This window comes from Poecilia formosa, unplaced genomic scaffold (assembly GCF_000485575.1).
Source record: "Poecilia formosa unplaced genomic scaffold, Poecilia_formosa-5.1.2 Scaffold53, whole genome shotgun sequence".
In the NCBI taxonomy this organism is placed as follows: domain Eukaryota; kingdom Metazoa; phylum Chordata; class Actinopteri; order Cyprinodontiformes; family Poeciliidae; genus Poecilia; species Poecilia formosa.
Genome location: NW_006799992.1, coordinates 910,876 through 937,549, shown reverse-complemented (window position 1 = coordinate 937,549; position 26,674 = coordinate 910,876). Strand labels below are relative to the sequence as shown.

The 26,674-nt window shown below is 38.6% G+C and overlaps 2 protein-coding genes and 1 non-coding gene across 8 annotated transcripts; 1 reads left to right on the top strand and 2 right to left on the bottom strand.

The window, feature by feature from the left end:
• Positions 1-1,170: 1,170 nt before the first annotated feature.
• LOC103138611 (histidine triad nucleotide-binding protein 3-like) lies at positions 1,171-4,233 on the bottom strand. 2 transcript variants are annotated; one of them, XM_007552876.2, is made up of 5 exons: positions 4,039-4,233; positions 3,424-3,541; positions 3,226-3,290; positions 2,062-2,188; positions 1,171-1,927 (listed from the first exon to the last, which is right to left on the bottom strand). In XM_007552876.2, exons 1-4 carry the CDS (start codon positions 4,129-4,131, stop codon positions 2,075-2,077), a joined length of 390 nt encoding a protein of 129 aa, XP_007552938.1. In that variant the 5' UTR covers positions 4,132-4,233; the 3' UTR covers positions 1,171-1,927; positions 2,062-2,074. The 2 variants fall into 2 exon arrangements, with proteins under 2 accessions (XP_007552938.1, XP_007552937.1); XM_007552875.2 differs by having other exon boundaries at positions 3,221-3,290; positions 4,039-4,230.
• A 1,513-nt stretch (positions 4,234-5,746) lies between these two features.
• On the bottom strand, positions 5,747-19,534 carry ncoa7b (nuclear receptor coactivator 7b). Of its 5 annotated transcripts, none has more exons than XM_016671939.1 (18): positions 19,358-19,534; positions 18,460-18,607; positions 12,828-12,973; positions 10,999-11,069; positions 10,751-10,858; positions 10,559-10,660; positions 10,289-10,414; positions 9,705-9,889; positions 9,526-9,558; positions 9,170-9,324; positions 8,430-8,987; positions 8,093-8,264; positions 7,798-7,945; positions 7,572-7,697; positions 7,155-7,307; positions 6,899-6,994; positions 6,734-6,807; positions 5,747-6,631 (listed from the first exon to the last, which is right to left on the bottom strand). In XM_016671939.1, exons 2-18 carry the CDS (start codon positions 18,495-18,497, stop codon positions 6,496-6,498), a joined length of 2,427 nt encoding a protein of 808 aa, XP_016527425.1. In that variant the 5' UTR covers positions 18,498-18,607; positions 19,358-19,534; the 3' UTR covers positions 5,747-6,495. The 5 variants fall into 5 exon arrangements, with proteins under 5 accessions (XP_016527425.1, XP_016527427.1, XP_016527426.1 ...); XM_016671941.1 differs by having other exon boundaries at positions 9,170-9,291; XM_016671940.1 differs by lacking the exon at positions 19,358-19,534 and adding an exon at positions 19,109-19,241.
• Positions 19,535-19,736: 202 nt separating this feature from the next.
• trnae-cuc (transfer RNA glutamic acid (anticodon CUC)) lies at positions 19,737-19,808 on the top strand. Its single transcript has one exon. It is a non-coding gene; the product is annotated as a tRNA-Glu (tRNA).
• The last annotated feature ends 6,866 nt before the right edge of the window (positions 19,809-26,674 follow it).

Sequence of the window (26,674 nt, the reverse complement as noted above, 5' to 3'; positions counted from 1 at the left end):
CATATACATAGTGTTATGCTCTATATAGAGATGTTCATTAGCTTTGATTGTATATCTCACAATTTTGTAATTTATCATTGTTTATTAAACTCTGCAAGCTGTGTGGCTTTGTTAATATTCTGTCCTAGAATGTGGTAAGATGTGCCCTTTTCATGTTGTTGAGCACCTGCCCCTTTAGTGGTCTCTGCAAGGCCCTGCAGAACTCGGTAGGCTTTTCTCATGGTGACATGCCTTAACAATTCAATATTTGCTTTAGATTTTTTTTTTTTCTGCAGTTCCACATTAAAGTTTGATGCAGCTCTGCTTTCCTGGATGGACCATCTTCGTCTCCACTGCAAGTGTAGCAAAAAGGCAGCTCTTTTTTATAGATTACAGTACAGTAAAAGGTTGCATTGTGCCCTTGTTTATATTTTTAATACTGTAATTCTGTAAAGACAAAATATGTCTGGTGGTCTTGCTCCGATTTACATATCTTGCTAAATTACAGGCTTGAATATTGCAATACTTTCCTATAACAAAATAGACCTGCAGAAAGAAATTACTAATAAAATATCTTACACATGCATAGTTGTATGCTCTATATAGAGATTTTCCTTAACTTTGATAAGTCACAATTTTGTAATTTATCATTGTTTATTAAACTCTGCAAGCTGTGTGGCTTTGTTAATATTTGGTCCTAGAATGCGGTTAGATGTGCCCTTTTTCTTTTTTTTTGAACACCTGCCCCTTCAGTGGTCTCTGCACGGCCCTGAAAGGAAGCACCAGATTTTTCATCAATCTGATGACATTTCGTCTTTATGCCACTTTTTTTTTTGTGGCATAAAAAAATTGCCACAGATTTTTTTAGTTAAAGCCCAGTGGACTCTTACTAAGTTCACTGGGCTACCCACACACATGAATATGCTGTTATTAAAGTAATCCTATAGTAACTCTGATTAACTCTGCACTTACAGTACACAATCGGGATATTGCACATTTAAAAAAAAAAAGATTTTTGGTGTTGAGGTTTCATTTCACTGATAAAAACCACATTTTAAAAGACGTACGCATCTTTTTTATATATCAGANAAAAAAAAGATTTTTGGTGTTGAGGTTTCATTTCACTGATAAAAACCACATTTTAAAAGACGTACGCATCTTTTTTATATATCAGACCATTTTTCAAACAAGTCAAAAATCATCTTTTAATGTTCATATTAGTTATCTAACAGTTCATTTGGTATTAATTATAAATAACTATAAAAAAACAATTGGCTTTACACAGATTTCAGTAAACAATACAAATCTAAAATTGATGATTTATAGGCCACAGTTTGGTTTATTGTCTCCTTAACATGTAAATGTGACTAAACATAAAGATAAAATGATTTAAATAAATGTGTAGGTTGTACAGTGGTGCAGTTGGCAGAATAGTTGCCATGTAACAAGAAGGTCCTGGGTTGGAGTTCCATCCAACCTGGATTTTGCATGTTCTCCCTGTAAATGCATGGGTTCTCCCCGGGCACTTCGGCTTATCCGTAAGTGTGAGTGTGTGCGTGTGTGGTTCTTTGTCCTGTTTGTCTCTGTGTTGCCCTGCGATGGACCGGTGATCTGTCCAGGGTGTATCCCACTGGAGGTGGGCACAAGCCCCCCTTGCGACCTCTGTGATACATAATGGATGAAAGAACAATAAATATTCAAAACGGCACACCGGAATTTAGTTTTTCTGTCTTAACAGCAAAAACTGTCTTAATAGCTTGTAAAAAGTCTCTTTCCAGGCTGTTTTTTTTTTTTTTTTTTTGCCACAGCTGCACGATCATGAGAGGTTCCTTCGCTGTGGTCCCTTTAGGGTAAATGTCAGATCCAAAACCTAAAATCCCAAATATTGTCTAAAACTTGTAAAGGTAAGTGGAGACACTTTCTTTAGACGCTCCCTTAGAGACTGTTCCTGGAGAAAGAGTAGAGAAAGGACACACGTCGTTATATCTGATTCGTGTAATGTTTTCTTCTTTAAGTGAAGAAAACATTACAATAGTATAAAAAAAAAATAAAATAGGAAGAGAATTCGTTAGCCAATCTCACAGTAATAAAACGGTCAGTTCCTGGGGTGAACTTGTGCTGCATATAAGTTGAGATCTGGCTGGCCGGGGCGAGCACATGGAGGTGAAGGTGTCCTACTGAGATGAAGGGAGGCTGGTGGAACCCCAACCTGAAGAACAAACACACATCAGTGCCACGCTCAGTTTCTTTTTGCTGCAGTCTCACAATATGTGAGTGAAGCGGCAGATTGAACAGAGTTGCTACAAGCTTGTCTTCACTTCTAATGTCTTGTATTGCAGCTGACTCAGAATTTCAGGGTTCTTTTTCAATTTCCATTTTAAAGCACAAATAAAAACACTTCCTACTGAGTTTATACACTAAGTATTTGATTCATTCTTAATGATAACTGCCTCCAATAACTGGTGAACAGAAAAAAAATATGCACATTTCTATTTGAGACCTGCAAAATCAAGGGAAAAAAAGAAAAGTTAAAAAAGAAAGTTAGGAAGGATTACAGAGTAAAAGACAGCAGGCCTAATGGAAAGAAGAAAGGAAAAATTGCAATAAATAAATAAATAAATAAATAAATAAATAAATAAATAAATAAAGAGAATCAAGAAGAAAGGGAGAAAAGAAGGATGGATGGAAACAGGTGAAAGATTGGAAGGATACAAAGAAAAAAGGAAGAAATGTAGAAAGAAAGAAAAGAATGATAATTTGATAGAAAGTCTGTAAAGTAATTTTATTCCCACCAATCCAGGCCTGAAATATATTTGCACATATTTCAGATTCAAATTCAGTACTTTCCTGACATTTCCAATGTTTTTAAGATGTTTAAAGTAATTTTATGGTTAAATGAATTGCCTCACTATGGCTAATTTGTGGTTAAAATGACCAACCTTTGATCATTTTGGTTGTCTGTCAGTTTATTTTCTCCTATATTTTGTATATTGCTCTACTGTCACAATCTGTGCAACCATTTCCACCTGTCTCCTTGTGGACATTTTCTGGTCACCCTGCATGTTGTGTTTGACATGTTTTGTTTAATTTCTGTTGTTTTGTTTTATAAACTACCCGTTTTACATTGCAAACATCTTACATTTCTATTTTATTCCCCTCATGTAAACACTCAAGAAGAAGAAAAAAAAAACAGAAGAAAGGCCAGAGGAAGTTTGCTGGCCACAAGTGAGAAATAACCCACCTTACATTCTCCATATCGGTGATCCCCTGGTCCAGGAGCACTTCTTTCCCAAATTTGGCCATCCTTTCAACTGTTGAACACACGGTTTGTTATTGCTGGCTGTTATTGCTGGCTGCTATGAGTCAGCAATAACAAACATAATAGAATATATACAAATATATGCAAATATAATAGAACTAGTGAAAGGAGAGCATGTCACCGACCGAGGTCAATGTGGCTTCTGTTCAGTGATTTGCAGCTGACAATGTGGTCTCTAGGAATAACCAGGTAGTGATGAGGAGCAACAGGATCAATATCTCTGAAGCAAACAAACTCTTCGTCCTACAGAAAAGTGAAACTATTTCATTTGAGGTCATGATGCCTTAAATGAGATGTTGACCTGGGTTCTTTTAACTTCCTGGATGATTCAGAGAAGTGCTGTCAATACGTCAGACAAGTTCTATTCACTTTTTTTTCTTTTTACTTTTAAATATCCCAAACACATAAATAATACCCACTTACTCACCCAAAGAGAACCCACATTCAGACGTGATATCCATTTAAAAATTCAGAAATGTATAATTCAATTCAAATATACTTTATTGATTCCAAAGGGAAATTAAATGTTGTTGTAACTCGTATTAATTCAAATTCTTCAAAGAGTTATTGTAGATAGATCGATACAAATCTTGGACGGGGTTTTTATTTATTTATGTATTGCTTGTCATGTTCTGTGACAACGGAACGTGACAAGAGTTTCAAAACATAAATCTGAAACTCTGGCCTAAGAGTTTCAGCTGTATGATCTCTCCTCTTTAAGCCCAACAAAAACTCCTTACCTGCTTAAGAATGGTCGTTTCTACGTCTCTATTGTGCGCAAAATGGCAGAAAATACACGATTCATCAAACTCTTTACAAGTCTTTCCTTCCATCTTCCCTCCAGGTGTATTTCTTCAATCCGCATTTCCCCATCGGATACGGTTCCTCCTGTGTCTTCCCTTTCAATTTGTTTTTGTTCCGCATTACATGTCTACAAAAGATCGTCAATTTTTGCGAGTGGACATCACTCGTCAGTTTTCCTGATAGATAAATGGAGATGAAGTTAGGTTAAAATAATTTAGAAAGACCTTAAGAGTAAAACAAAAGTACACTTTAGTTAACATATTCAATTTGCCTTGAATCTTGAATCCCCCGAACACCTTCGAACCTCCTTTTAAAGCTAAACTGAGCTAAAAACTGTTTGTAATCTACAGAGTGATGCATCTTTTCTGAAAACGGTCTTTGTTGAGATGACGTTCTACAGCGCGTGTCAAACTCAAGGCCCGGGGCCCAAATCCGGTCCACCACGGGTTTTTGCGGCCCTTCAGACTATAGAGGGACATAATTCTAACCTTCAAGAGAACAGTTGTATATTTAAATTTTATCAATCAAATCAAAGCAGTTTTTATCTGTATGCTGCCAAATTACATCTCTGTGAAAAGATGTTCCATATTATTTAATTTGAAGTACTCACTGAATGGAGAGACAACTATTTATTAATATTTTAACAGTTTGTTATTGGGTTTCATAAATACATTCTGGCACAACTGGCTCTTTGAGGACAGTTGTGATCTGCATAAGGCTCTAAATGAAAAATTAGTTCATTCACATCAGGGGATTATGTTCCAGTACACATGTTCCGCTTTCAGCAGTGGAAAAAAAAAAAGCTTTCAACTCTCAACAAACTGAAATCATGAGCAGCTCATTGTTATATTTATGTTATATGTTCGACATTTATTTAAATTTAAATGTGGTGGCAATAACAACAATAAATAGCTTCTTAGAGACATCACAGAGCACAGCAGTTTTGAATTCACAAGAAATAATACTTGGGGAGCATTCACAGTTACAACACCAACCAGCTCTAAAGTAATATCGCTCAATTTTAACATGAAGCATTTTTCGGGCATTAGTGAACAGAGCATGGCAGGTAGTGGTGTTGTATTCATGCACTACAAGCCTGCATCAGACACAAAAAGAGGCTTCATTTCTGTGTTAACAGATCTGACTGTGTAGTTAGTGCCACATCAGAGTGGAATAACAGTTGATCCCTTTTTCTCATCAACGCTTAGCTAATGTAGAGAGTGAGGCGTGGTTGGACTTCCCTTTTCTGGTTAAAGATTCAACTAGATTCAGTAACAATTTAACAGTAATATTAAAGTAATCCTCATTACCAGGGGCCACAAAGGCAGCATTAGCTGCATCCTGTAGTGCAAAGTGGCATCATGTTAAACTGGCTCAAAAACAATGACCAAGTAAAAAAAAGAAAAAATAAACAACAGAAAACAAACCAACAAAAATTCTAACATAAAATTACTCAAAACAGAAATAAACTATGGTAAAAAAAGAAAAAAAAAACAACATAATACCAAAAAAAGGAGCAGTTTTCTCATAAAAAAAAGAATATAAAAATAAAATGCAAAAATATTCTTATAAAATACAAGGTCAGGAACAAAACATTAAATTTGGTCATTGCAAACTTGTTTCTGGCTGTAGGAGCCTTTTTGGATCACATTTCTTCATTTGGAAAGTGAAACGTATCTCACTCTTGCCATTTCAGAGTGGATCAGTTACCACCAAAGAGAAAAAGTTACCACCAAAAAAAAAAAGAGAAAAAGTTACCACCAAAGGAGAAGCGAATGCTTCAGATGGAAACAATTTAGCCATTTGTCGTTGAATGGATTAAAATTAACCCTGGCAATTGTCACTTTCCTTCAAGTTTTGAGTAAACTGCAGCAATAACAAAAAAAAAAAAAAAAAAAAAAGATTGACATTCCGAATTTCTTCAGTACATAAATATGTACATTGTCAAACATACAAATATTGTCAACACTGTTGATAATTTCTGTAAGGATTAAGCCCAGATCATTCTGAGACTTCCTGGTGTTGATGGGAATAATGTGAATAATGTGAACATTAATGTGAGAACTTTGGCCTCTTTAGGTCTTAGCCACACAGCCAAAGAGCAGCTTTGACTGCAAGGCAGCCTTCACGCCGAGGAAGCTGGAGCCTCTGTTCCATTGGTAAGGCGGCGAATGAGCTCAGGGCATTTTGTCGCACTTCCACTTGCAAAAGCAACTGGATGTAAACTCGTGATCAGGCTCCCTGCAGAACACAGACGCCTTTGCCGCTTGCTTCTGTCTCATATAACACTCAGTCCCTTTCATGAGTGGCTCCAAGTGATGCATAACAGGCTTGGGAGTGTTTGTCTAATGGCTCAAGATGTGTAGATGTGTCAGGAGCCTGAGCAGATGAGGCTACTCAAAGGTCCACACCTCCAGGCTGTGGATGTTGAAGTCCTCCCGGGCGGAGAGTGGCTGATTGTTGAAGGTGGCGCACTTGGTGGTGGTGCCTCGGTACAACTCGCCGTCTAGCCAGAGACCCAGATGGCCGCTGCAGTAGAGGGGACACAAAAAGTCAGGGAGCAGCTAAAACGCACTTTTCTGTTCAACAGCCAAGTGACAGCAAAGGGAATAACGTGGCTGTTGTACACACCCTCCTCCTCCCATCTGCAGAGAGTCAGTGTTGCCTTTCACAAAGTAAGAATTCTCCCCCGTCCAGCGGTACACCTGAAATCATGCCAAATTACGTCAGAATTAAAACACTCTAAAGTGAGTGCAGATTTCTGGGATGCGTTTATGGAGATAGTGAAGCACGAACCTTAATTTCAGGACAGAAGCTGTAAAGGAATGTCTCTCCAGTGCCATAGAAATGTTCACTGACTCTGAAGGGGTGAGTTGAAAAAGCTCCAAATATCTGTAATAAGACAAAAAATGAAATATACAAAAATAACCTTTCTGATAGAAATATCCACAAATGACATGACTTGGGGTTTGTGAAGTCTATATATATCTTTCACCACTGTGAGGCGCCAAAGATAAACAGTTTTATCTTGCACAATGAGTCTGTTATTTACTTGCTCATCCACATCTTTGACAACCAGCAGCACGGGACTGTCCACATCTAACAGGTTCCTGTACAGAGTCTTCAGACTGGTGCCATGTTTCTCAGTGCTGTAGACCAGCCTCCACAGATAACCCTGCACGCGGGCTGGCAGGCGACAGGCAAGCTGAAAGAAACAAAACAATCAACTATTAGACTGTGAATTAAGGAATTAATACTTGCATAAGCACCTAGGGTAGGATTTAATATGTTTATATTTCTTTCTACCCCATTTTAAACATAAAACCAAGCTGTTATGCTGTGATTTTTTTGCATAGATTTTTTTTTTGTCGTGTTTGACAAAGTAAAATGAAATCTCAGTTTAAAAAAAAAAAAAAGAATAAAAGGTTTTGGGTGGTAGGAAACCTGCTGTATGTCCTATACAACTTACCTTCTCAATGTGTGTATCTTGCAGCAGATCACTGTTATCAATAAGCATGGGCAAAGCGTCGACCGTGGAGTCTCTGTCACAGCTGCTGAAGCTCTGTCTGCGTTTGGCCTCGTCGATGGTGATGATCTAGAATACACAGCAGGAAAAAAAAAAAGACAAAAGAGGTTAAAGTGGGGAATAAAACACACACACAAAAACTGGGGCGATGGTAGCACAAAATCCTCACCTCCCAGCTGCAAGACGCAGGGTCACTGAAGAAGTTGTCGATCATGTCCAGCTCGTCTTTCTCCACCACAACAAAGCCCTGCTCACGGGCTTCCTTCCCGTACACATCAGGAGACCACTGGACGAAAAAGGAGTAGAGACTGTCCACCCTGAAACACACACACGCACACACACACACACACACACACACACATCTTTCAACAGATTATCCTCGAGGAAAAAACAAAACAAAAGACATTACCATTTTCTGATGTTTTTTTTGGGAGGGGGAGAGGGGGAGGGGAGAAAAACATCACCTCTCCTGAGGAACAGCAAACCAGTATTCTGGCTGCCTCTCCCGGACTCTGACCGAGGGGGCGGGACTGGAGGTCATGCAGGTGGCGAAGGACTTCCTCATTGGCTTCCCAACCTTGAAGCACAGGAACATGGGTGGATTTTTGCTCTTCTCCTCCGATGGTAAAAGCATGTCTGCCAAGCAAGTTGAAAAAAAAAAGAAAGAAAAAAAGAAGAAATTAAAACTTCTTAATGACACAGTTTTATTCTAACTTTTCATAGTTCACTGAAAAGTTTGAATTTTTGAGTTGTAACATATTCAGCATATAAATACCATTAATAACCAACCCTCTGATGTACCTTCTATTGGAACCTGCATCCTCTTCAGCAGCCAGGACCTCATCTCTGATTCCTGGTTCTTCTTTTGTCTCGCCTCCTCACCGACTCTGTCGCCCTCTGCTAGTCTGTCTGGGCCTCTTCTCTCTACCTCCGAAGCCTCCTGCAGACTCAGCCTCCTGAGTGTTTTATCTTCTACTCTACTTGGCAGCTCTTCGGTGCCTTCGGGGTGCGTATCTTTGGTTTCAGTTACCTGCTGGCTCAAGGGTTTAATCTGCGAGCTACCCTGCTTCTCGGTCTCCAAGGCAGACAAGACTGACTCTCCGTCCTCTACGGAGCTGTTCTGAGCAACACCTTCATCCTCTTCGTCATCCAGCCTCCCTTTAGCTCGACTGAGTGCTGAATGGTCTCGGGACTCTTGCAGGTTGAGGCAGGTTGGTCCTACGTGATCATAATTGTCTCTGCAGTGTGTAGTCGAGGAGCTCCCCTGGGTCTCCTCAGTGTTCCAGCTGATGATCGGCTCCAGATCGGTAAATCCCTCATCCGACGGAGACTTTTCTGTCTGCTCCCCCTCTGTACTCACTGAAAATAGGGAATATGTTAAAACAAAGCCCTGTACAAAACATAAAAGCCACAATGAAAGCATCTTTTACTTTTAAAGGTTTTGAGTCCTTTGAGCATATTTGACCAGTCGATTTTGACATACCGCTAATGCTATGGGAGGGTATACAGACTGGAAAAATCCATATTTGATGACGTCTTACCAGTTTCAGAAAGAGTAGACTCAATGTCATCCAAAAATATGGGTTGTTTGGGAACAAGAGCCTCGTACCGACTGAAAGGGTTCAACTCCTGCTCCGATGGCAGCTGCTCCCACTCACCTGGCCTGTAGACAGGACACAGATCCTGGGGTAGGTCTCTGTGAGGACACGGGACATCACATAGACGGGAAACAGGATGGAAGGAGGGGAGGGGAACAAAAAAAGTACAGGGGAAAAAAACAACAAAGAACATGACCAACTTAAATTAAAAACTGCACCCAACTGAAAATAACAAATGTGATGTGAGGCAACAAAAATCTCAAACAAAGGACACATTTTTAACAAACGAAAACGCTCACGATAGGATGGATGGGAATTGGAAATGTAGCGTTCTGAAGAGAATGTCAGGAAAAAAACAAAAAACAGCTGAGGACAAGAGAAAGCTGAGCTGGACTCAGGATAAGGGAAAACAGGAGTAGAGGCGAAGGCCAGGAAGGATGGCAAGAAAACGGCAGAAATGTGGAGCGTCAGCTCTTACGATGGCAAAGCGTCTTTGAGCTGCATGCGCGACACGTCGTCGTACAGCGCCACGGAGACCACCTCCTCCATGGGGCAGATGAGGCCGTACTCCTCACAGCCGTTCTCGATCACCAGGGGGTCCGACTTGTGAGGGTCGAACATGATGTTGTTGGGCGTTACAATTAACACACCGCCCACAACACCCTAACACAGGGAGAGCAGCTCTTTAAACTATGATGGGGAATGAAGTCTGAGAGTACAAATGTTTTTTTTTTCCAAACTCAGCATCGTCCAAACTTGGAAAATGCTTAGACCAAATTCCACAGTAAAATTTTCTGCTTAGCATATGTGCCTCAGGGTTTTTCTTTCTTCCATAAAAAATACAACATGAAAATGTACATATTTAATTATCACTTATGCATAGTATACATTAAGGTAAGGTATACACAACAGCCGGAGCAAAAGAAGACAAATCATTTATCAACATCAAAGGACATGCATGAAAAGGAATAAAATAATAACTTTCTACATTTCAAAGAAGGAGTCTTTCGAGATTTAACCTACATTTTAACCAGATATCAGCAAAGCATGTAAGCTTCTCACCATGCCATCGGTGAAGTACTTGCAGCTCATCTTAATGAATTTAACCGTTGCCGGGCTCTCGTCCTCAGAATTTGGCGAGAACTCCCGACGGATGGACTTCGCTGACCGGCAGCTTTGAGTGCAATCCTGGAACGAGTTTAAGGACAAATCCAATAATATGTGCACAACTGAAGTGTCAAGATTTGACACTCATAAATGCCACGGCACGCTGTTAAGGTATTTTAAGGTCAAATAACCTAGCGGCAACATCCCAGACTGATTTCGACTCACTTGTAAGGGCTTGTCAGAAACGCCGTTAGTGAAGGAGGCGTCAGAAGCCGTTGGCGACTTCGGGTCTGTTTCCGCTTGACTCACATCGGGAACAAACAGCTTCTGTAATGACAGTGGACCGGCCAGTAAATAGTCTGATAATCTATAACGACGACGCAAATCAGCCCGACCGGACAGTTTCGGTCCTCTCACCTGGCCAGGGTAGACGCTGCGGGCGAAGAGCTTGTTCAGCTGCACCAGCTTGTTCGGGGTGATGTTGAATTTAAGTGCGATGCTGTTGATGGAATCATCAGGTCCCACCTGCAACCACAGATCAGCCTTTATGTGAAACCTAGCTTCTGCAGACTTTCTAAACACACACACACCGCTTAAAAATGATGCAAAATGAATAGATTAGCATCTTGTTTTTCAAACTGTCTAGTGAGTGTCGGGCTACTCACAATGAACTCTACTGTCCCCGGCGGCTTCTTTTTCTCCATTTTTGCCTGATTGTTACTTTTACAGCCATCACCTGAAAGTCGAAGAAGAATTATAGACTCTAGAAAAATATTAAATATTAGAAATCTCTTCATTGGAAAGCAATGTCTCAATAAAAACACAAACTTCAAAGTATATTAGTAGGGTTCGTGTGAAATTTGAAGCATAACTGCAAGGGGAAAATAAAAAAAAATAAGCTGAAAGAGACAGAGCAAACATGTGGAGGATGACGTCATGTGATGTCACATGAGGATGAAATTGAGCAAATTATTCACACCCTGGTAGAGCTAGACCTTAAGTCATCTTTTAACGTTTTAAGTCGCGTGAGAAAAATTAGCTACATAGAGTATATGGTATTGAATAGTCATGCCACAACAAAATTTAGAACCTGTGATTAACATATGTAAGGACAACTTACATTTTGTAAATTAATTTAAGACATTTTAAGGCCTTAATTATACATACATGAATTTAAGATTTTATTTTATTTTTTTCAGGAATTTGTGGTCATGCTGTCAAAGTCACAACTCGAACCTCAGAGAGAATCTGTGGTGCAGTGAAGGGCCTTCACATCCACCGAGTTACTTATCTTCCAGTGCCAGTTATTTTTTTTCTCCCCATTATCATCATTCAGCACGGGATGCAGCAGTTCTTGTAAGCAGACACACAATCAGACTCCTGTTGCAGATCATTCCCACAGTCAGCACTTTCCTCTTGCCAGGGCGCAGAAGCTGTTAGTGCACAATTGACCGAAACGCAGTGCATGACTAAGACTGCTGGAACGTTTGCTGCATGTGCCCGGACAGCCACTGCTCTGACCTCTGCACTTCACCGAGTCTGCACAGAGCTGACACTGTAATGCCACAATGTAAATTCAGTCTGTGTGTACAGGCCAACACCATTGTGATATTATGCTACATTTAGGGAGAATAAAGATCATGTAAAAAAAATAAATAAATAAATAAAATTACCCATGCACATCAAATAAATGTAAAAATATATTTAAAATAATTTAACACCAAAACTTTTATTTAGGTATAGCGCATGTTCACCTTTGTATGATGTATTACTTTTACTGTTTGGTTTATCAATACAATGATTTATTTATAAGTATCCACAGTGAATCTTGTGAAGGACTCATTGTCAACAAAACAAAACAAAACAAACAAAACAAAAAAAAAACACTATTTCTACCATTTCTTTGCACTTTTATAGATCCGATAAAATCAAAGTGCAAACAGATTATGCAGAGTTTTAACATTTCTTTCAGGATTGACTAATTAAAAGCAAATCTTACTGCATGCAGGCTTTGTGAACAAGGTGTCCTAAGTGTCCTCACTGACTCTTAAACAAACCAGGAAAATGATTACGCAACTTCCCATTTAAATCTGCTGAGGTTGCGTCAATGCAAACGATTCCCTATTTCGTGGGGCTTGTGCGTTGCTCTGAGACCACAAGAAACGTTTTAAACAAAAAGAGGAATGTTTGTAATTCTCACAGTCACTGTCAACAGCTAACTCAGCAGAATAAGTTGTTTCTGAACAGAAACACCAATGATTAGACGTCTGCAGTGGTTGAATATATTGTATTACGTGTAACTGTCAAATGCGGGTTTCTTTATTATGGTCAAAACAAGAAAGACATGAGAGTAGGCCAAAAGATACACTTTCCAACAATTTCTAACCCAGATAGATTTATCTTACTTCTGCTCAAACCTAGTAGGTGAAATTTGACAGTAATAAATGGACCATTTATGCTTTTCATAGGTATTTGAAGAAGAATCAGCTCTCACCCAGATCTGCAGGTGGTTTATCCGTTACTCTGTGCAGATCCGCCTTCTTGTTGGGATCCGTGTCACAGGAGGAGATGATTGCAGGACTCGGCTCATTCTGGCTCTTTTCTGGTTGGGTCGGCTTCAGCTGCTTTCGCCTTTTCAGCCTGATGAGATAGCAAAAAAAAAAAAAAAGAAAAAAAGAAAAAAGGACTTGTTTACAGGAACCTGGAAAAATGGTAAGACTGTTGCATAAACCATAATCTAGATCCTTTTTTAAACAAAGTGGATTTGCAATAAACTGTAGATGGAGTTTTGAGGCCTCCTGTCAAATACCGTTTTTTTTTTTTGCAGTGTCAGCCATATTGTCTTCCCAGACTCTTCTTACTCCCTGTTTAATCATTGATGGGCAGCAAATGATGGGCGTACATTATGGAAGCCTACTACTGTGAAGTACACTGGTAGCCAGGGTTAATGGTGAGCCACAGGTTATGTACTGTGCCTTGTAAGTGTATCTGCACCCTTTGAAGAGCATAAATATTAGTTGTGCAAAAATCTGGCTTAGATGTTTCAACGTGAAACTGATGGTTGAAAGAAGACCAGAGGAAGTTTGCCGATTGCCACAAGCTATGAATGTAAACATGTCTTTCTCAACTCCACGGTGGTGAAAAACTAATTCTGAACATCTCTATAGTGAAACACGGTGGTGGCAAGATCAGGCTCTGGGATCCTTTTCTTCACCTGGGAAAAGGAAGAATGGAATTGAGCTGAACACTGGATGAAAAGCTGCTAGACGCAGTAAAAGACTTGAGACCGAGATGGAAATTCACCTTAAAGCAAGACGGGTTTAGATTAACGTGCCATCTTTCATTAGAATGGCCTAGTCAAAGTCCAATCTAGACTGAAATTGGTGTTCAGAGATGTTCTCCATTCGATGTGACCAATCTTGAGCTATTGTGCAAATGTGAATGGTCTCAAGATGTGTGAAGCTGGTGGACACACACACACCCAAAACATCTGGAACCCAGTTTAGGGGGAGATGAATAAAAATGCACGGCTCGCTTTTTAAAAAAATTTTATTCATGAAACAATTTGTAAAGCAGGCATCTGTTTTTTTCTCCACCAGAGCCTAGACTTAAAATCTAGACTCGGTAACATCAGAACAGTTAAAGAAAGACTTACAGTAAACCAGCACCACTTTGTGTTGACTGATCGCATTAAATTAAATTGAAGTTTGCAATGTAACAGAAATGTGTAAAACTTCAATTGGTGTGGATACTTTTGCAAAAGCACTACATGCTCTATAAGAAGATATCTCAAGAAAAGATAAGCATACTTATTGGGGGAACTGGGGTAATTTCCAGCACAGCCCCAGGTGAAGAGCAAATAAAGGAACATCACAACAACAGGATCTTAAGTATTGAAGTGCTTTAATGGAACGGATGAGATTGGGTCGATAAGGCTGCAGAAGGAGGGAACTGAGGTCTCTCCTCTTTGTAGTCTTAGACACAGCCTGGATCTCTAGAAACTCAGCAGTAGCAGCATCTGTTTTGCTCGGGGGCATTTCTCATACTCCACAGATCAAAAGGGTTCCTCTCATTTCCACACTCTGCTTTTCTTCTTTCGCGTGTAGCATTCGATTTGTAAACGGCACCTCTGCGGTGCTGTTCTACAAACCAGAGTCTGGGCAGGAACAGATTCGAAAGCCCTGAGACAAAGCAAAGTCTTGCTTGTTGAATCAACCAAAAATGTTACTTAGACTTTTGGTTGGTGACCACAGTTAGTTCATACGACTTAAAATTCAGATAGAATTCCTGTTCTGTACAAAATCTGAACAAAGCCTTCTCATTTGAAAAATAAATAAATAAAATATTGAGTAAGCGCAATACTTCCAAGAGCCACAAAGTGCAGGTTAACATCAATTATTATCCCATGTCCTTATATCTCCCTGTCTCACTGTTCCTGACTAAATGTGTAATGTTTTAATATTCATTTCTACAGAAATAGAAACATACAACCAAAAGTCAAATTAATGAACTATATCATACGACAAATCCTAGTACATTAATCTACAGTAGGACTTTGACATTAGTTTATTGCAGAAGGATTTTAACACACCCACTTTTAGCGCAGCAATCAAGTAAGAGTGATTAATCCTCAGCTCAGAACATATAGCATCTCTTTATGACACTTGAATGTTAAGATTAACCTTGGCTAGCATGAGTCTTATTGCTTATTAGAACAACAGTGTGTTGGTTTTACATTCACAACTTTGTTTTGACTTTTGCTGCACTGAAGCAATGATTGTGCACCATTCAAAGAAATCGTGCATGAATAAACAAGCGTTTGCCAGATAGCAATCAACTACATCAAAAAAACATTACTTTGAGTCGTAATAGTGAGCATAACTGGAACAAAGCAGTTCGGTGCCTAATGACTTTTGCTTGGACAGCAAAACGCTGGGCGGCCGCATGTTGACCTTTGCTCGATATGTCAGGAAGCGAAGTGGCACCCACTTCAAATAGGAGGGGATGTGGTTGTTACAGCAGTAGCTGTGTTGGCTGATAAGGACTATTTTTGCTACGAACATATTGATTCTTTTCCCAAACACACCGTGGGCCACTTGGCTCTACAGCACTCCCTCCGAAGTCACTCGCTTCCCGTGATGAACAAGCCTAAATCCAAAAATAGGTTTAGAATGTTGAAATAATAATAATAATAATAAGATTTTAACTTCTGAATTTGAGATTATTATAGACACATAACTGAGGAATAATCAAAGCCGTTTCGACTTTTACATCTCAAATCGGTGCGTTTCCCTTTTGTAATAGCAAGTTAAATCTCAAAGCTCAGGCTAGCAGAGGGAAATAAAAGTCAGGAATGAACCATGGCAACCACGGTCAGTATAAAACATACTGCTCCACGCACCACCATTTTCTACCAAAAAAAATCCAAACAAACAAACAAACAAACAAACTGCAAAGCACAAAATAGCAAAGGGTAAAACAAATTAAACATTGTAGCAGTAACATTAACTACCACTCTGTCCAGGAAGACAGTTAATCCGTGAGCTTTTAATATGAAAGAAAGCTCTGAATTAAAATCACAAAGTGACTGCTTGATGGTAGCTATAGCAATAGGCATGTTAAACACCTCTGTTTGACAGAACTCCATCTTACTGCACGTGAGACATCAGACACCTCTGGGTAACTTTATTAGAGGTGATCTGCTGCATGTTGCTTTAGATCTGCTTAGTGCCCATACAGGTAGACCTCTCCTAATAGTACATAGAGTCAAAATCCCATTAAGAACCAACGCAATGATGATCCAATAATTAAAGTCCAGTATTTCCAGGAGAAAAGACATGACTGATGTCTTATTTGAGCCAGATTGTCAGCCCAATCAGAACATGAAACCGGAGCCATAATGCAAGGGAAACAAGCCCATAAGACACAATTGAATCACATACCCACTCTGAAAAAACCAAAACGCTGCGCTAACCATCCGGGCATTGATTGTGTTTAAATCTACTTCACCCCCCACCCCCCATTTAGGAAGCAACTGAACACTCTACTTTATGATTCACTCGTTCCACAGGTATAAAAGTTGATTTGTGATTATATATGGTGCTCACATCCACTGAAACACAGGATGCACAAACATCCTTTTTTTTTTCCGTGCATCCGATGCACGGAAAAAAAGCTAACAACCTTGTCCAAGAGGAATGAATGCTGCAAGTCCATGACTCGATGTAATTTGCTGAATTTCCTTAGACAGAAATGTTTTGTGCAATTGAATTTTTTTTTTTTGTAAAGTGTCCTGAGACAACATTTGTTGTGAATTGGTTCTATGTAAATAAACTGAATGGAATCAGAATAAATAACTGGTGACAGATTTCACAGTAATCAAACGTCTGAACTGCATGCAGCTCGCTGAAGCACCTCACCTGCAACAGACGTCACAGAGTAAGAGCTGCAATTTGCTGATAGCTTCACAAGTTCTCATCCCTCCTTACTCCGTAGCTGTGAAAAGCCCTTTTCCACTCCTTTCCCAATATCGTGTTTCACAACACTGCCAAAATCCAATTTTAAAGTCAACAGCCAGTGCCTCTCTGTGTGAAACTCTGACGCACTACTGATTAAACGGAGGTCTTGTAAGGTGGGTGTAGATCTGCGACACGTAGCAGAGATTGAAAATGCACAATTACTCAATGCGCCTCGGTGTTCAGAACGGATGATGAACAGAAATGCCGAAGACTTCCAAATCAATAAATATGTTTCGTCAATACAACCAGGAGATGCTTTTAATATTCGAGCATAAGCTTGAGTCTGGTACAATAAATTCTAGCGCTAGTAAGCTGGCGTGTTGGGTTCTCCAAACGAGAGAAATGAAAGAGAGTCACGCAGGTTTAAACCTAGATTAGCTGCATAAGAATGTTGAGCTGAGAAACTGAAAGTAGCTTAGAAGGATTTAGCTTTTGTTGCAGATGAAGTGAGAAATCTCGGACTCCTCGCTTGCTTGTGAATAAGCCGAACTGTTAATTCTGAATGTGCAGATGCCATCAAGCTATTTCTTTCATAATTTGATGCTTTCTGTCGTTTGATTTTTTTTTTTTGGGTGCTAAAAAATTTAATCTCCATTTTCTGTTTGACTAAAAGGCTAATAAGTAGCAACTGGGATAAGGTGTTTCAAAAGGTGAAAGCTGTAAATAAATTGAAAATAATTTCTATATACGAGGCTTCAACTCAAACTCAAGAGTCATAACAGACGAGTCAAACGAGTTTTATTCACTGTGTTTACAGACACAGTAAACATATGGAAAATTATTAACTACCCAATAAAGTTTACTTTGCAAACAGCAAATGTCTGCATTGGAAGAGACCGCAGCTCTAATACAAGCAACCGGAATGACTGAACTACAGTAGTGGGTGGCAATAAATTAAAGATCTGCAAAATTACTATTAAATGAAGAAAAGTCACCAAAGGTTAGCTCGTTTAAATCTTAAATGAATGTTTTTTTACTTAAAAGTATTTATTAGAAAACGTATAAATCGCTCAATGTCAATTCACTGCACATCTCTATTTCGTACCCTCATATTGACACTTTGTCCTTTTCTGTGCTATGTAAATAAACGTTGACTTGACTTTTCTGCTTTCATTTCATCCCTATAAACAACCATTTGTCTTTTAGGCATTTTTATGATTTAGAAAAATACCTAGCTTAATTGCATATTAATTGCTTTACATTGTACCATGTTTCCATGATTTGTGGTCATAATCATTGTTTGTGCCAGTTGAGTCCAATATGACCTCAGATCTGAGCAATATCCAACTGAAACATTGTACATATATATAGAAGTCATAAAACCACATTTCCATACAATACACAATGAGTAAATTATATAAAATTATTATAACAACAGTGAGAGGTTTGTACCGTCTGTGAATGTGAGGGTTTTTGAAGGCTCTATGGAAGCGTGTGGGAACAGAGATGCGGCTTAGTTCTCTAATGCCTTGGACCGGCACCGATAGCACCAGCTTGACTACCTCTGCCTGGTCATTTAGGCATGAGCTCAAATACAAACATTGGCCCTAAACATTGCAAAGCAAGAGACATTTAATATAGACAAACAAACCCCGAAGAGTGCCTTACCTGTCAAAATATCCCTGCTTTCTCTCTCTTTTTTCCATCAGGCTTCAAAAATCTGCATACAGCTACAGTAAACACATCCATACAAACATCCACACACAGCCAAGCTAGATGAGGATCCCGCAGTTGTCTCTCACACTTATTTTTCGTCCTGCAAATGAGAGAAGGAAGGAAATCAGAAAAGCTCTCAGTCTGCCTTCTCAAGCTTGCAGCACTCCGTAGGGCTGCAAAAACCTAATAACGCATCCCATAAGTCAGTCGTCTTGCGTGGAGGGCGATAAAAGCATCCCATAATGATCTTCGTGTCAGGTTAATTAGCATAAAGGGAGAAAATGCTCCTTTCACAAGCGCAGCTGCTCCCGATTTCCTGCCATAAACATGCGTTTTCATTATGTAATACAGCTTAATTGTAGGAGTCTGTTTGTCTATTATTAGCACTGAGCACTGGGAATCCAATTGATGTAAACAGCCACACTGAGATACAATTATCACGACGCTAAAATTAATGAAACGATTCAAAACATACTTAAAAAAAGAGGACATAAGTTGATCCATGTGTAGCTTTCAAGTCTTATATAACAGGTAGATGGTTAACCTTTGAGGAAACGTAATAATTGAAGCTACGTTGTTTAAATTTAGCTAAATAGCTTACTTATCTTGACCAGTCGAAGCAGCGACAGCAAACCACAAAACAGCCAGGTATGTTATTGTCAAAAAACCGCCCGAGCAACCGGCAAATTTAAGCAAACAAAGACGCATCGAACAAGGTCCAGCTTTCTTCCAGCTGACCACACACAGCTGCTGCTAACGCTGCTACAGCGGCTAGCCACTTTGTTTACACACAATAGCAACCTGCTATTGAAGGTAGGAACGGAATTGCGGTTTAAAACCGTTTGCTTACCCTGAGACATCCCTGCTCCTCCAACCTGTCTCAGCAGTGGGCTGTAACGTCTTTGTGCAATGACTCCATGACGCGCAAAATTGATTTTGAAAACAGGTAGCTGAAGCAGCTCACACGCCAGGCGAGCATCTTCGAAGCGCTACATGAAGCCTCTCCTTCTTTGCAACGCCCTCTGGCGTCGTCAGTGCCAGAAAATGGGGGAAAGATCGTCCCTTTTATGTAGAATTACATCTCCCTTTGTGCTTCTTTTCTATAAAAGAGGCAACAGGGCATTTATTGTACAAGTTAAGCAGTCAAAAAACAAATACAACAAATAACCGACATAACCTGACCATCGTTAAAGAGTCAACAACATGTCATGCGTTTATTTTGAACACATTCCCTGGTGGTCTAGTGGTTAGGATTCGGCGCTCTCACCGCCGCGGCCCGGGTTCGATTCCCGGTCAGGGAACTTGTGCTTTTTTTTTCTTCTCAATTTTAAACAATTAATTATTTAAATTACACTGCATAAAGTGTAATTTTTTTTAGTATATCGGCAAAGTGAAAATAACTAAATGATCACATAGGTATGGAAATAAACATAGCCATACATTTGTTTCCCTACAAATAATATCCTTAACCTAATTAGATAGCTCAACTGAACAAGGACGTCAAAATCAGAAAACTTGTGGGGATGATAACATCACCTAAAAGACCCCCAAAATCATAAATATTTACTCAAAGTAACTGGAACTGTTATTTTGGGACAAAATCACCACATTTTAATATATCATTGAGTAGTTGAATATAATTTATTTGTGGCAAAATAACAAAGAGCAAACAAATAAACAACAAAAAAACATTAAATAAATATATCCATTTACCCATAATTATGTAAATTTACAAACAAACAAATATTGTGCTGATTATGTTAAAAGCATATGACTACTTTTTTATGATCAGTTGGTAAAAACATAAATAAAATAATGGAGTTATAATTATTTACTAGTTTCAAATACTTATTTAATACATTGTTTTGTGTTTAAGTCTTGAAATTATATTCATTTACATTATGATAATATGTTAAAATCAGTATTTTATCTTGTTTTAAGATGTGTTAATTTGACCCATGGAATTTGATCAAAACAGCTGACAGAATAAACACCGGATCTGAAAATAGAATAAAATCTTAAATGATTCCATTTTCACCAAGTTTGAATAGAAATGTATGGATTTGAATAGCAATTTATTCTTTCACTTTTATTTTTTTATTGATGTAGTCATAGTCGATGAGTTTGTTAAATAAGTGGCAATAACAACATTGATTTAGCATTTCTATCTTCACTTAAATATATATTAAATAACAATAATAAATTAAATTGCGGCACTCTCTGATGACATTTATAACAGGAGCAGAACAACCACAAGAGGGCGCCAAAAGATCTGTCGTGTTCAAATCCATTTATCCAGTTAATCCACTCTGCAGTAATGCAAATGGTGAAAACAAAAAACTGATATTCACAACTCAGAATTTTTTCTTTGTTAGGCTTGTTTTGTTTATCTTTCTTTTTTGTTTTCCATTTAAATCCTGCCCAAGGGTTGTATGATGTGAACATATGTGGCTATCATCATCAGACCAGGTTGCCGCTGACAGCATACAAAGCAAATCTGAGAACTACAACCACTACAAGACTTTAATGAACAACCACCTAGTGAGATGCTATGCTTCGAAGCATAATCTATCCATTAACATATTTTCATTTTGTATATTACATACAAATTTCCCACCTCCTTGTAACAGAAATACAATCAAATTATTTTTTCTTAATAAGAAAAGACAGTGATGCTGAGGGTCATCTGTAACTTTATGTATTATTGTTAAATATAATTGGGTGCCAAGACAGCAGTGACATTATCAAGCTCAAGTGAGCCGTGTAGGAAAGACAAAGGCCCCGGCATTCTAGCTGGACGCCCTATAAGTTAACCAGTTCCTTGCTGGGTGTGTATCTTGGCTGTTATTTTGACAGGCGCTATCACTGAGAGAGAGGAGATAAGTTGTCTTAGGGATCGCCATGGCGCCGGTGTGTCGCTCCTCTGGCCTGTTCAGACTTTTGTTGGCCTCCCTTCGGCCCCCCACCTCCTCTCCTTGCCCTACTCAGAGCAAAGGATCGTGGGGAGGGAGGTGGCTCTGTTCAGAAGCAGGGTTTGTGTTGGCGGGGACGCTGTGGATCTGGGTGTCATTGTCCCAGAGCCACAGAACCACTGTGGGACTGGAAAATTGGACAGTTCAAAACATGGCCTTCCACCCGCTCTTTTTCAGTAAATCTTGTCGTTTATCTGGTTCCAGAGAAGAAATTAAAAGACATCATGTTGAGTCCGAGATGTATTACATGGTCACATAATTCAAGCGCTCAAAATGCCAAAAAATGGGGTAAACTTTAAGCTCATATTTTTCAAGATGTGCACATCAAACAGACCATCATTATCTGTTTGGTATGTTTGTATTTAGGGATAAAGGGATAGACATAAAGGAATTGCACAATACACATATATCAAAGTTGCGGCCCATAATCAGCTCTAATGCATCCCTGGATGCACAGTAAAATGACATTTACCCACTTCCAGATTTCTTCTGTTTGTCTTTTCCCCAGATTTGCAGTGTCCAGACCATCAAACGCTGATCAAAAAGCTGAGTTCAGATTCACCGGCCACACCCAGCATGGATCTGCCTGGCCTAGAGTTGGAAAGTCACTTTAATCTGTTGTCAGAATCTGTCTGATAAGATGAAATGGGCTAAAAGTTTTCCAAAAGCAAGGGATCATGGCCTGATCGAAAGTAATCCAAGAACTGCTGAGGAACAAAATCATCTGTCGTTGTCGTCTGTTGCTCTAGGAAGCGTTCTGAGCACAAAATGGAGAAAACATGAAACAGTGCAGTCTATCAAATTTACTCCAAGACTGCATTGCTGAGTCCAGGAGATCAGAAAAAAACTTCCTTAGCACTACAGGCCTTAGCCTCAACTAAGGTCATGATTCAACAATAATAGACTGAATATCATCCATAGCAGATTGTCAAGGCAAAGCTATTGCTAACCTAATGTGGAACCTTTTGGACGTGTGCTTCTTGTTACTTCAGGCATAAAACTAACACAGCATTTAAGAAAAAAAAAAAATCATATCTGGATTAAAACTGGTGGCTATAAGGTGACAATCTTGGGCTCTTTAACTACTGCAGGTTCACTTCTGAATAATTTAGGAATAATTTAAAACAAGCTAAAGGTTTTGGAGTAACCTGGACAATTTCTGAACTTAAATGTGATTCTAAATTGCTGTGGTAAAAGCTTTGATTTTGCTTAATTCTCATGGTCAAAAATGTCCAATTCAAACTATTCAGCAAAGAAAAGTGGGCCAAGATTCCTCCACAGTGATGCCATCAGAGCGATTTAGATTTAGATAGTTCTTTTCCCTTTTAATTATTTGAAAACTGCCTTTTTGTACCCACCCAGCTTTTCTTTGTCTGATCTTAAAACATGTTGGACCAGACCCAGCTGCAGAGGAATTTAGACGGGGATGCATTTTGCCTAATATAAATACATACGTTTATGTAACGTTTTGAATGAAACAACCAAGTTGTTTATTAATACAAAATATCATTGGTATAAACAGTGAAATGCAAGTGCACGGGTCAACAGAATACACAAAAAAATTATGCTCTGATTAGCACAAACTTTAGCGCTTATGTTGCAGAAATCTAAGAAACTAATGTTTACAGTCTTTAAAGTCTATTTATTTGAATGAAAATAATCAGACCGTGTGACTGATTTCTCCTCGCAATAGACATATTTTTCAAAGCAAGTTATAATCACTCCTTACCTGATAAGACGATGCATCATCATCCCTGCTTCTGGCCTCTGGTCTCATGTCTCCTCCCTGGCTTTGCTCTTTTGATTATAATAATAAAAAAATATAATAAAAAACCCCATAAAAATGTGATAAGAAATAGCAAACACGATTTCTGTGCAGAAATGAAGGATGATTCTGTTTATTCCTAGTATTTTGTTTTTCTAGAAAGGGATGTAACACAAGTAACAGCATTAGCATTCCTACTAAGACGATTGAGGTGATATATTGGCGTGGATTAAGTAGTCATAAATAAACATTATTTGCATCCCACAACATTACTCAAATTAGCCTACTTGGTTTGTTTGAAAAATACAAATATGCAAATTGGTTGCGGCCATAATTCTAGCACACATGCTCAGCAACATGTCTCCCCTCGCTGACCCACAGGTTTAAAAAGGACGTTAGCGTGTGAACGCTTATGCTGAGTTCAAAGGCGCCTCGGAAAAATACACTACAGCATGTTGACTGGAGATTAAACAGTTGTAAACATTGTAATGATTGAGAAAAAAAAAAGTGACGGGGACTCAGAACGGCAAGTACTGGAAGCAAATACCTTTCACACCAAAAACTTAGCAAGTTCCTGCAACAATCTAAAGATTTATCTAGCTAGCATCTCCTCAGTGCCATCTCCTCAGTGCTAATGCTAGAGTCATACCTTGCATGATGATCTACATAACCTTGTTAATTATCTTCTTAATCAATGTTGATAGGAAAAAAAATACATGTGTTGTTTTTGTTTTAACATGGACAAACCCGATCAACATGATTGTTTTGAGTAGATAGAATTTAACTAACTTAGTAGGTTACTGGTGAAATGCATCTTTCTGTAAGAGTCTTTTAGCCATACTTAATACTCAAAAATACTGATTAAAATCTACCCAGGTAAAGTAAAATGTACTCAAACAGTTGCACCAGCTTCACAGATTCAATTTCAACACGTTCTCTGATCAGTGTATGCCTTTTTCAGCAATTTCTCAATAAAACTGTCATAATTTTGCTCTTGTCTGGTCCCATGTTTTAGACATTCTCCCAAGAGTGTAGACTAAAGGCTTTGTTTTGGTAAGTCAGTGCAACTAAAGATGATATCTTGTCTCTATCTGCTTAAACTGACACAGAAGTCTGACCCAGCTCGGTCCTTGGATTGATTTAAAATCATTTTGCGCAGACGTCAAAAGCTCCAGCTTAGACTACAGCCACTGATAACGTCAAGTACACAGTGGCAACAAGAAGGAGAAAGACCTAAACACTGAAAAAGGAGATGTCACACAAATGATAATTGATAGAGACTATGGGGTCATAATTCATTTATAATAAGCCAAAACATGTTAAATAAGTGCTGCTGTATTATGGGGGCGAAAAAAATCGTGTGTTTTGTCTCAGAGTCTCAGAGAGTCTCAGATGATTGATGTTGATAGAGGGGTTGGGTCATAAACCAATTAGGGCAAGAAATCTTGAAAACAGAGCCAATCATGAAGATAAACAACAGAGAACTGACCGTCCCACTTACAACACAGCTTCGACATAAATAAGCACAGCACTGAAGAATCTGAGATAGCAGAAGTTCAAAATGAGATGTCCATGTTTGTGTTATAGAGATTTTATTGTAATCACAATTTTCTTCCTGCTAATCTATTTATGTTTGCATCGCCATGGTTTATTCAAAATTACAGCCTACTTTCTGAGCGTCTTTATTTGTCCTGCCATTGTTTATAAGATTAGCAGGGAATAATAGTAACTTGGTTTATTTAGACTTTGAATGTATTATTTAGCCCTAAGGTTAGCAGATAATGTAAAGCCAAAGAAAAACAATTAAAGTAAGATCTTAAAACAAGAAAACACAATACAGTAACTTTCCACATTTGTTACGGGCTCTGGTAAAGATCTCTGAAAAGTCATGCAGAGGAATAAACTGAGGTTTTTCAGTTGCATAATTCCACATGGAAAAATCCAACCCTTCTGAATTGTGTTTATTAAATGGAAAAAATGTCTTTGTGTGTGTATGTGTGTGTGTTTTTTAAAAAAAAAATAAAATAAAACCTAATGTGAAGAATTTGTGATGTCTATGAAAACCTTGTTGAAATGCATGTTTTCATAAACCCTCCCAAATAACTGGACATTTTAAACAACAACAAAAAAAATCGGTGGCTTCTGCAAGTGAACTGAAACTGAGCCGTTACTACATCGCTCAACGTCCAAAACGAAAGGTCAAACGAACACAGAAAAAGCATACCAGACACAAAATGAACCTTTTCCATGGCATTCTGACTCCCCAGACCTAAATCCTGTAGAAGACCTTCAGGATAACCTGAAGAGAGGAGTACATAAGGCAGGCCCAGTAAATGACACAGAGACATTGAACAAAACAAAAAAAAAGGAACAGACAAAGAGACTTTTCTGTGTTTGCTCCAACTTTACGAAATGTTGTAGCCGATGACTAAGAAAAGAGAGGTGTACAAAACTTTAGAAGAGGATGCTTGGGTAAAATATACATTTGTGATTGTTTCTGTAGTGAATAAATACACTATAATTAAAAATTGACTTTTCACTGTGTGATTATGCTATTGCAAGAAAAGGTCAGCATGTGCGTCATTTAGGTATGCTTATAAGCGTTAATCTAATTTAATTTAATAAAAAAAAAAAATCAGAATGAAATTATTTAGTTACGTTCAGAAATTGGACTTTCACACTATAAAAACTGATATTATAACATACTAATTATTAGTTAGTGATGATAATTTGGCATTCACCTTAAAGTAAAACATGGAGCAATGTTTTGGACTCAGAACATTCAACGCTTAAGTCAGGTTCAACAGACCTTCAAGTATGCTAATTTCCACTCTGATTTCCCTTCCAAAAAAAATATTTTAATTCATAAGTGTAATCAAAGGAGGAAAAAAGTGGGAGAATGCTCCTGAAGCTTGAACATATGGAGGTGATTAAACATGAATCTATGAAACTTAAGAAAAAGAAGGGAAATATTACTGAAAGTGGCGTATGAGGCGAAAAGGAAAAGGAGAAAAGTCACATCGGTCTGAGCAAGAGCAGCGATGGAGAGGAAGCGCTTTGTGAGTCGTGAGCTATCGTCAACACCGTCACATCGCAAATCCTTAATTACGCTGACGTTAATTGCAGGTAAACGAAACAAACAAAAAAACTTAACTCCATTATGTCCAATTAGTCCTTTTCCCTTTGTAATGATTCGTAAAACAAGTCAGAGGCCTGTAGAGTTAGAAATAAAATACATTTCCTAGATGCAAAAGAGAAAATCAACTCTACCTTGGTGGTCTGGGATTGTCCAAATCACCTTAAGGACCACCTTCTTTGTCACAATGAGTTTAATGACCTCCTGAACACACATGCTCCTTGATTACAGGCAGAACAACGACATGGCATCAGACGTCCCCGTGCTGTATACCATCCAGTGCCACTACACCTA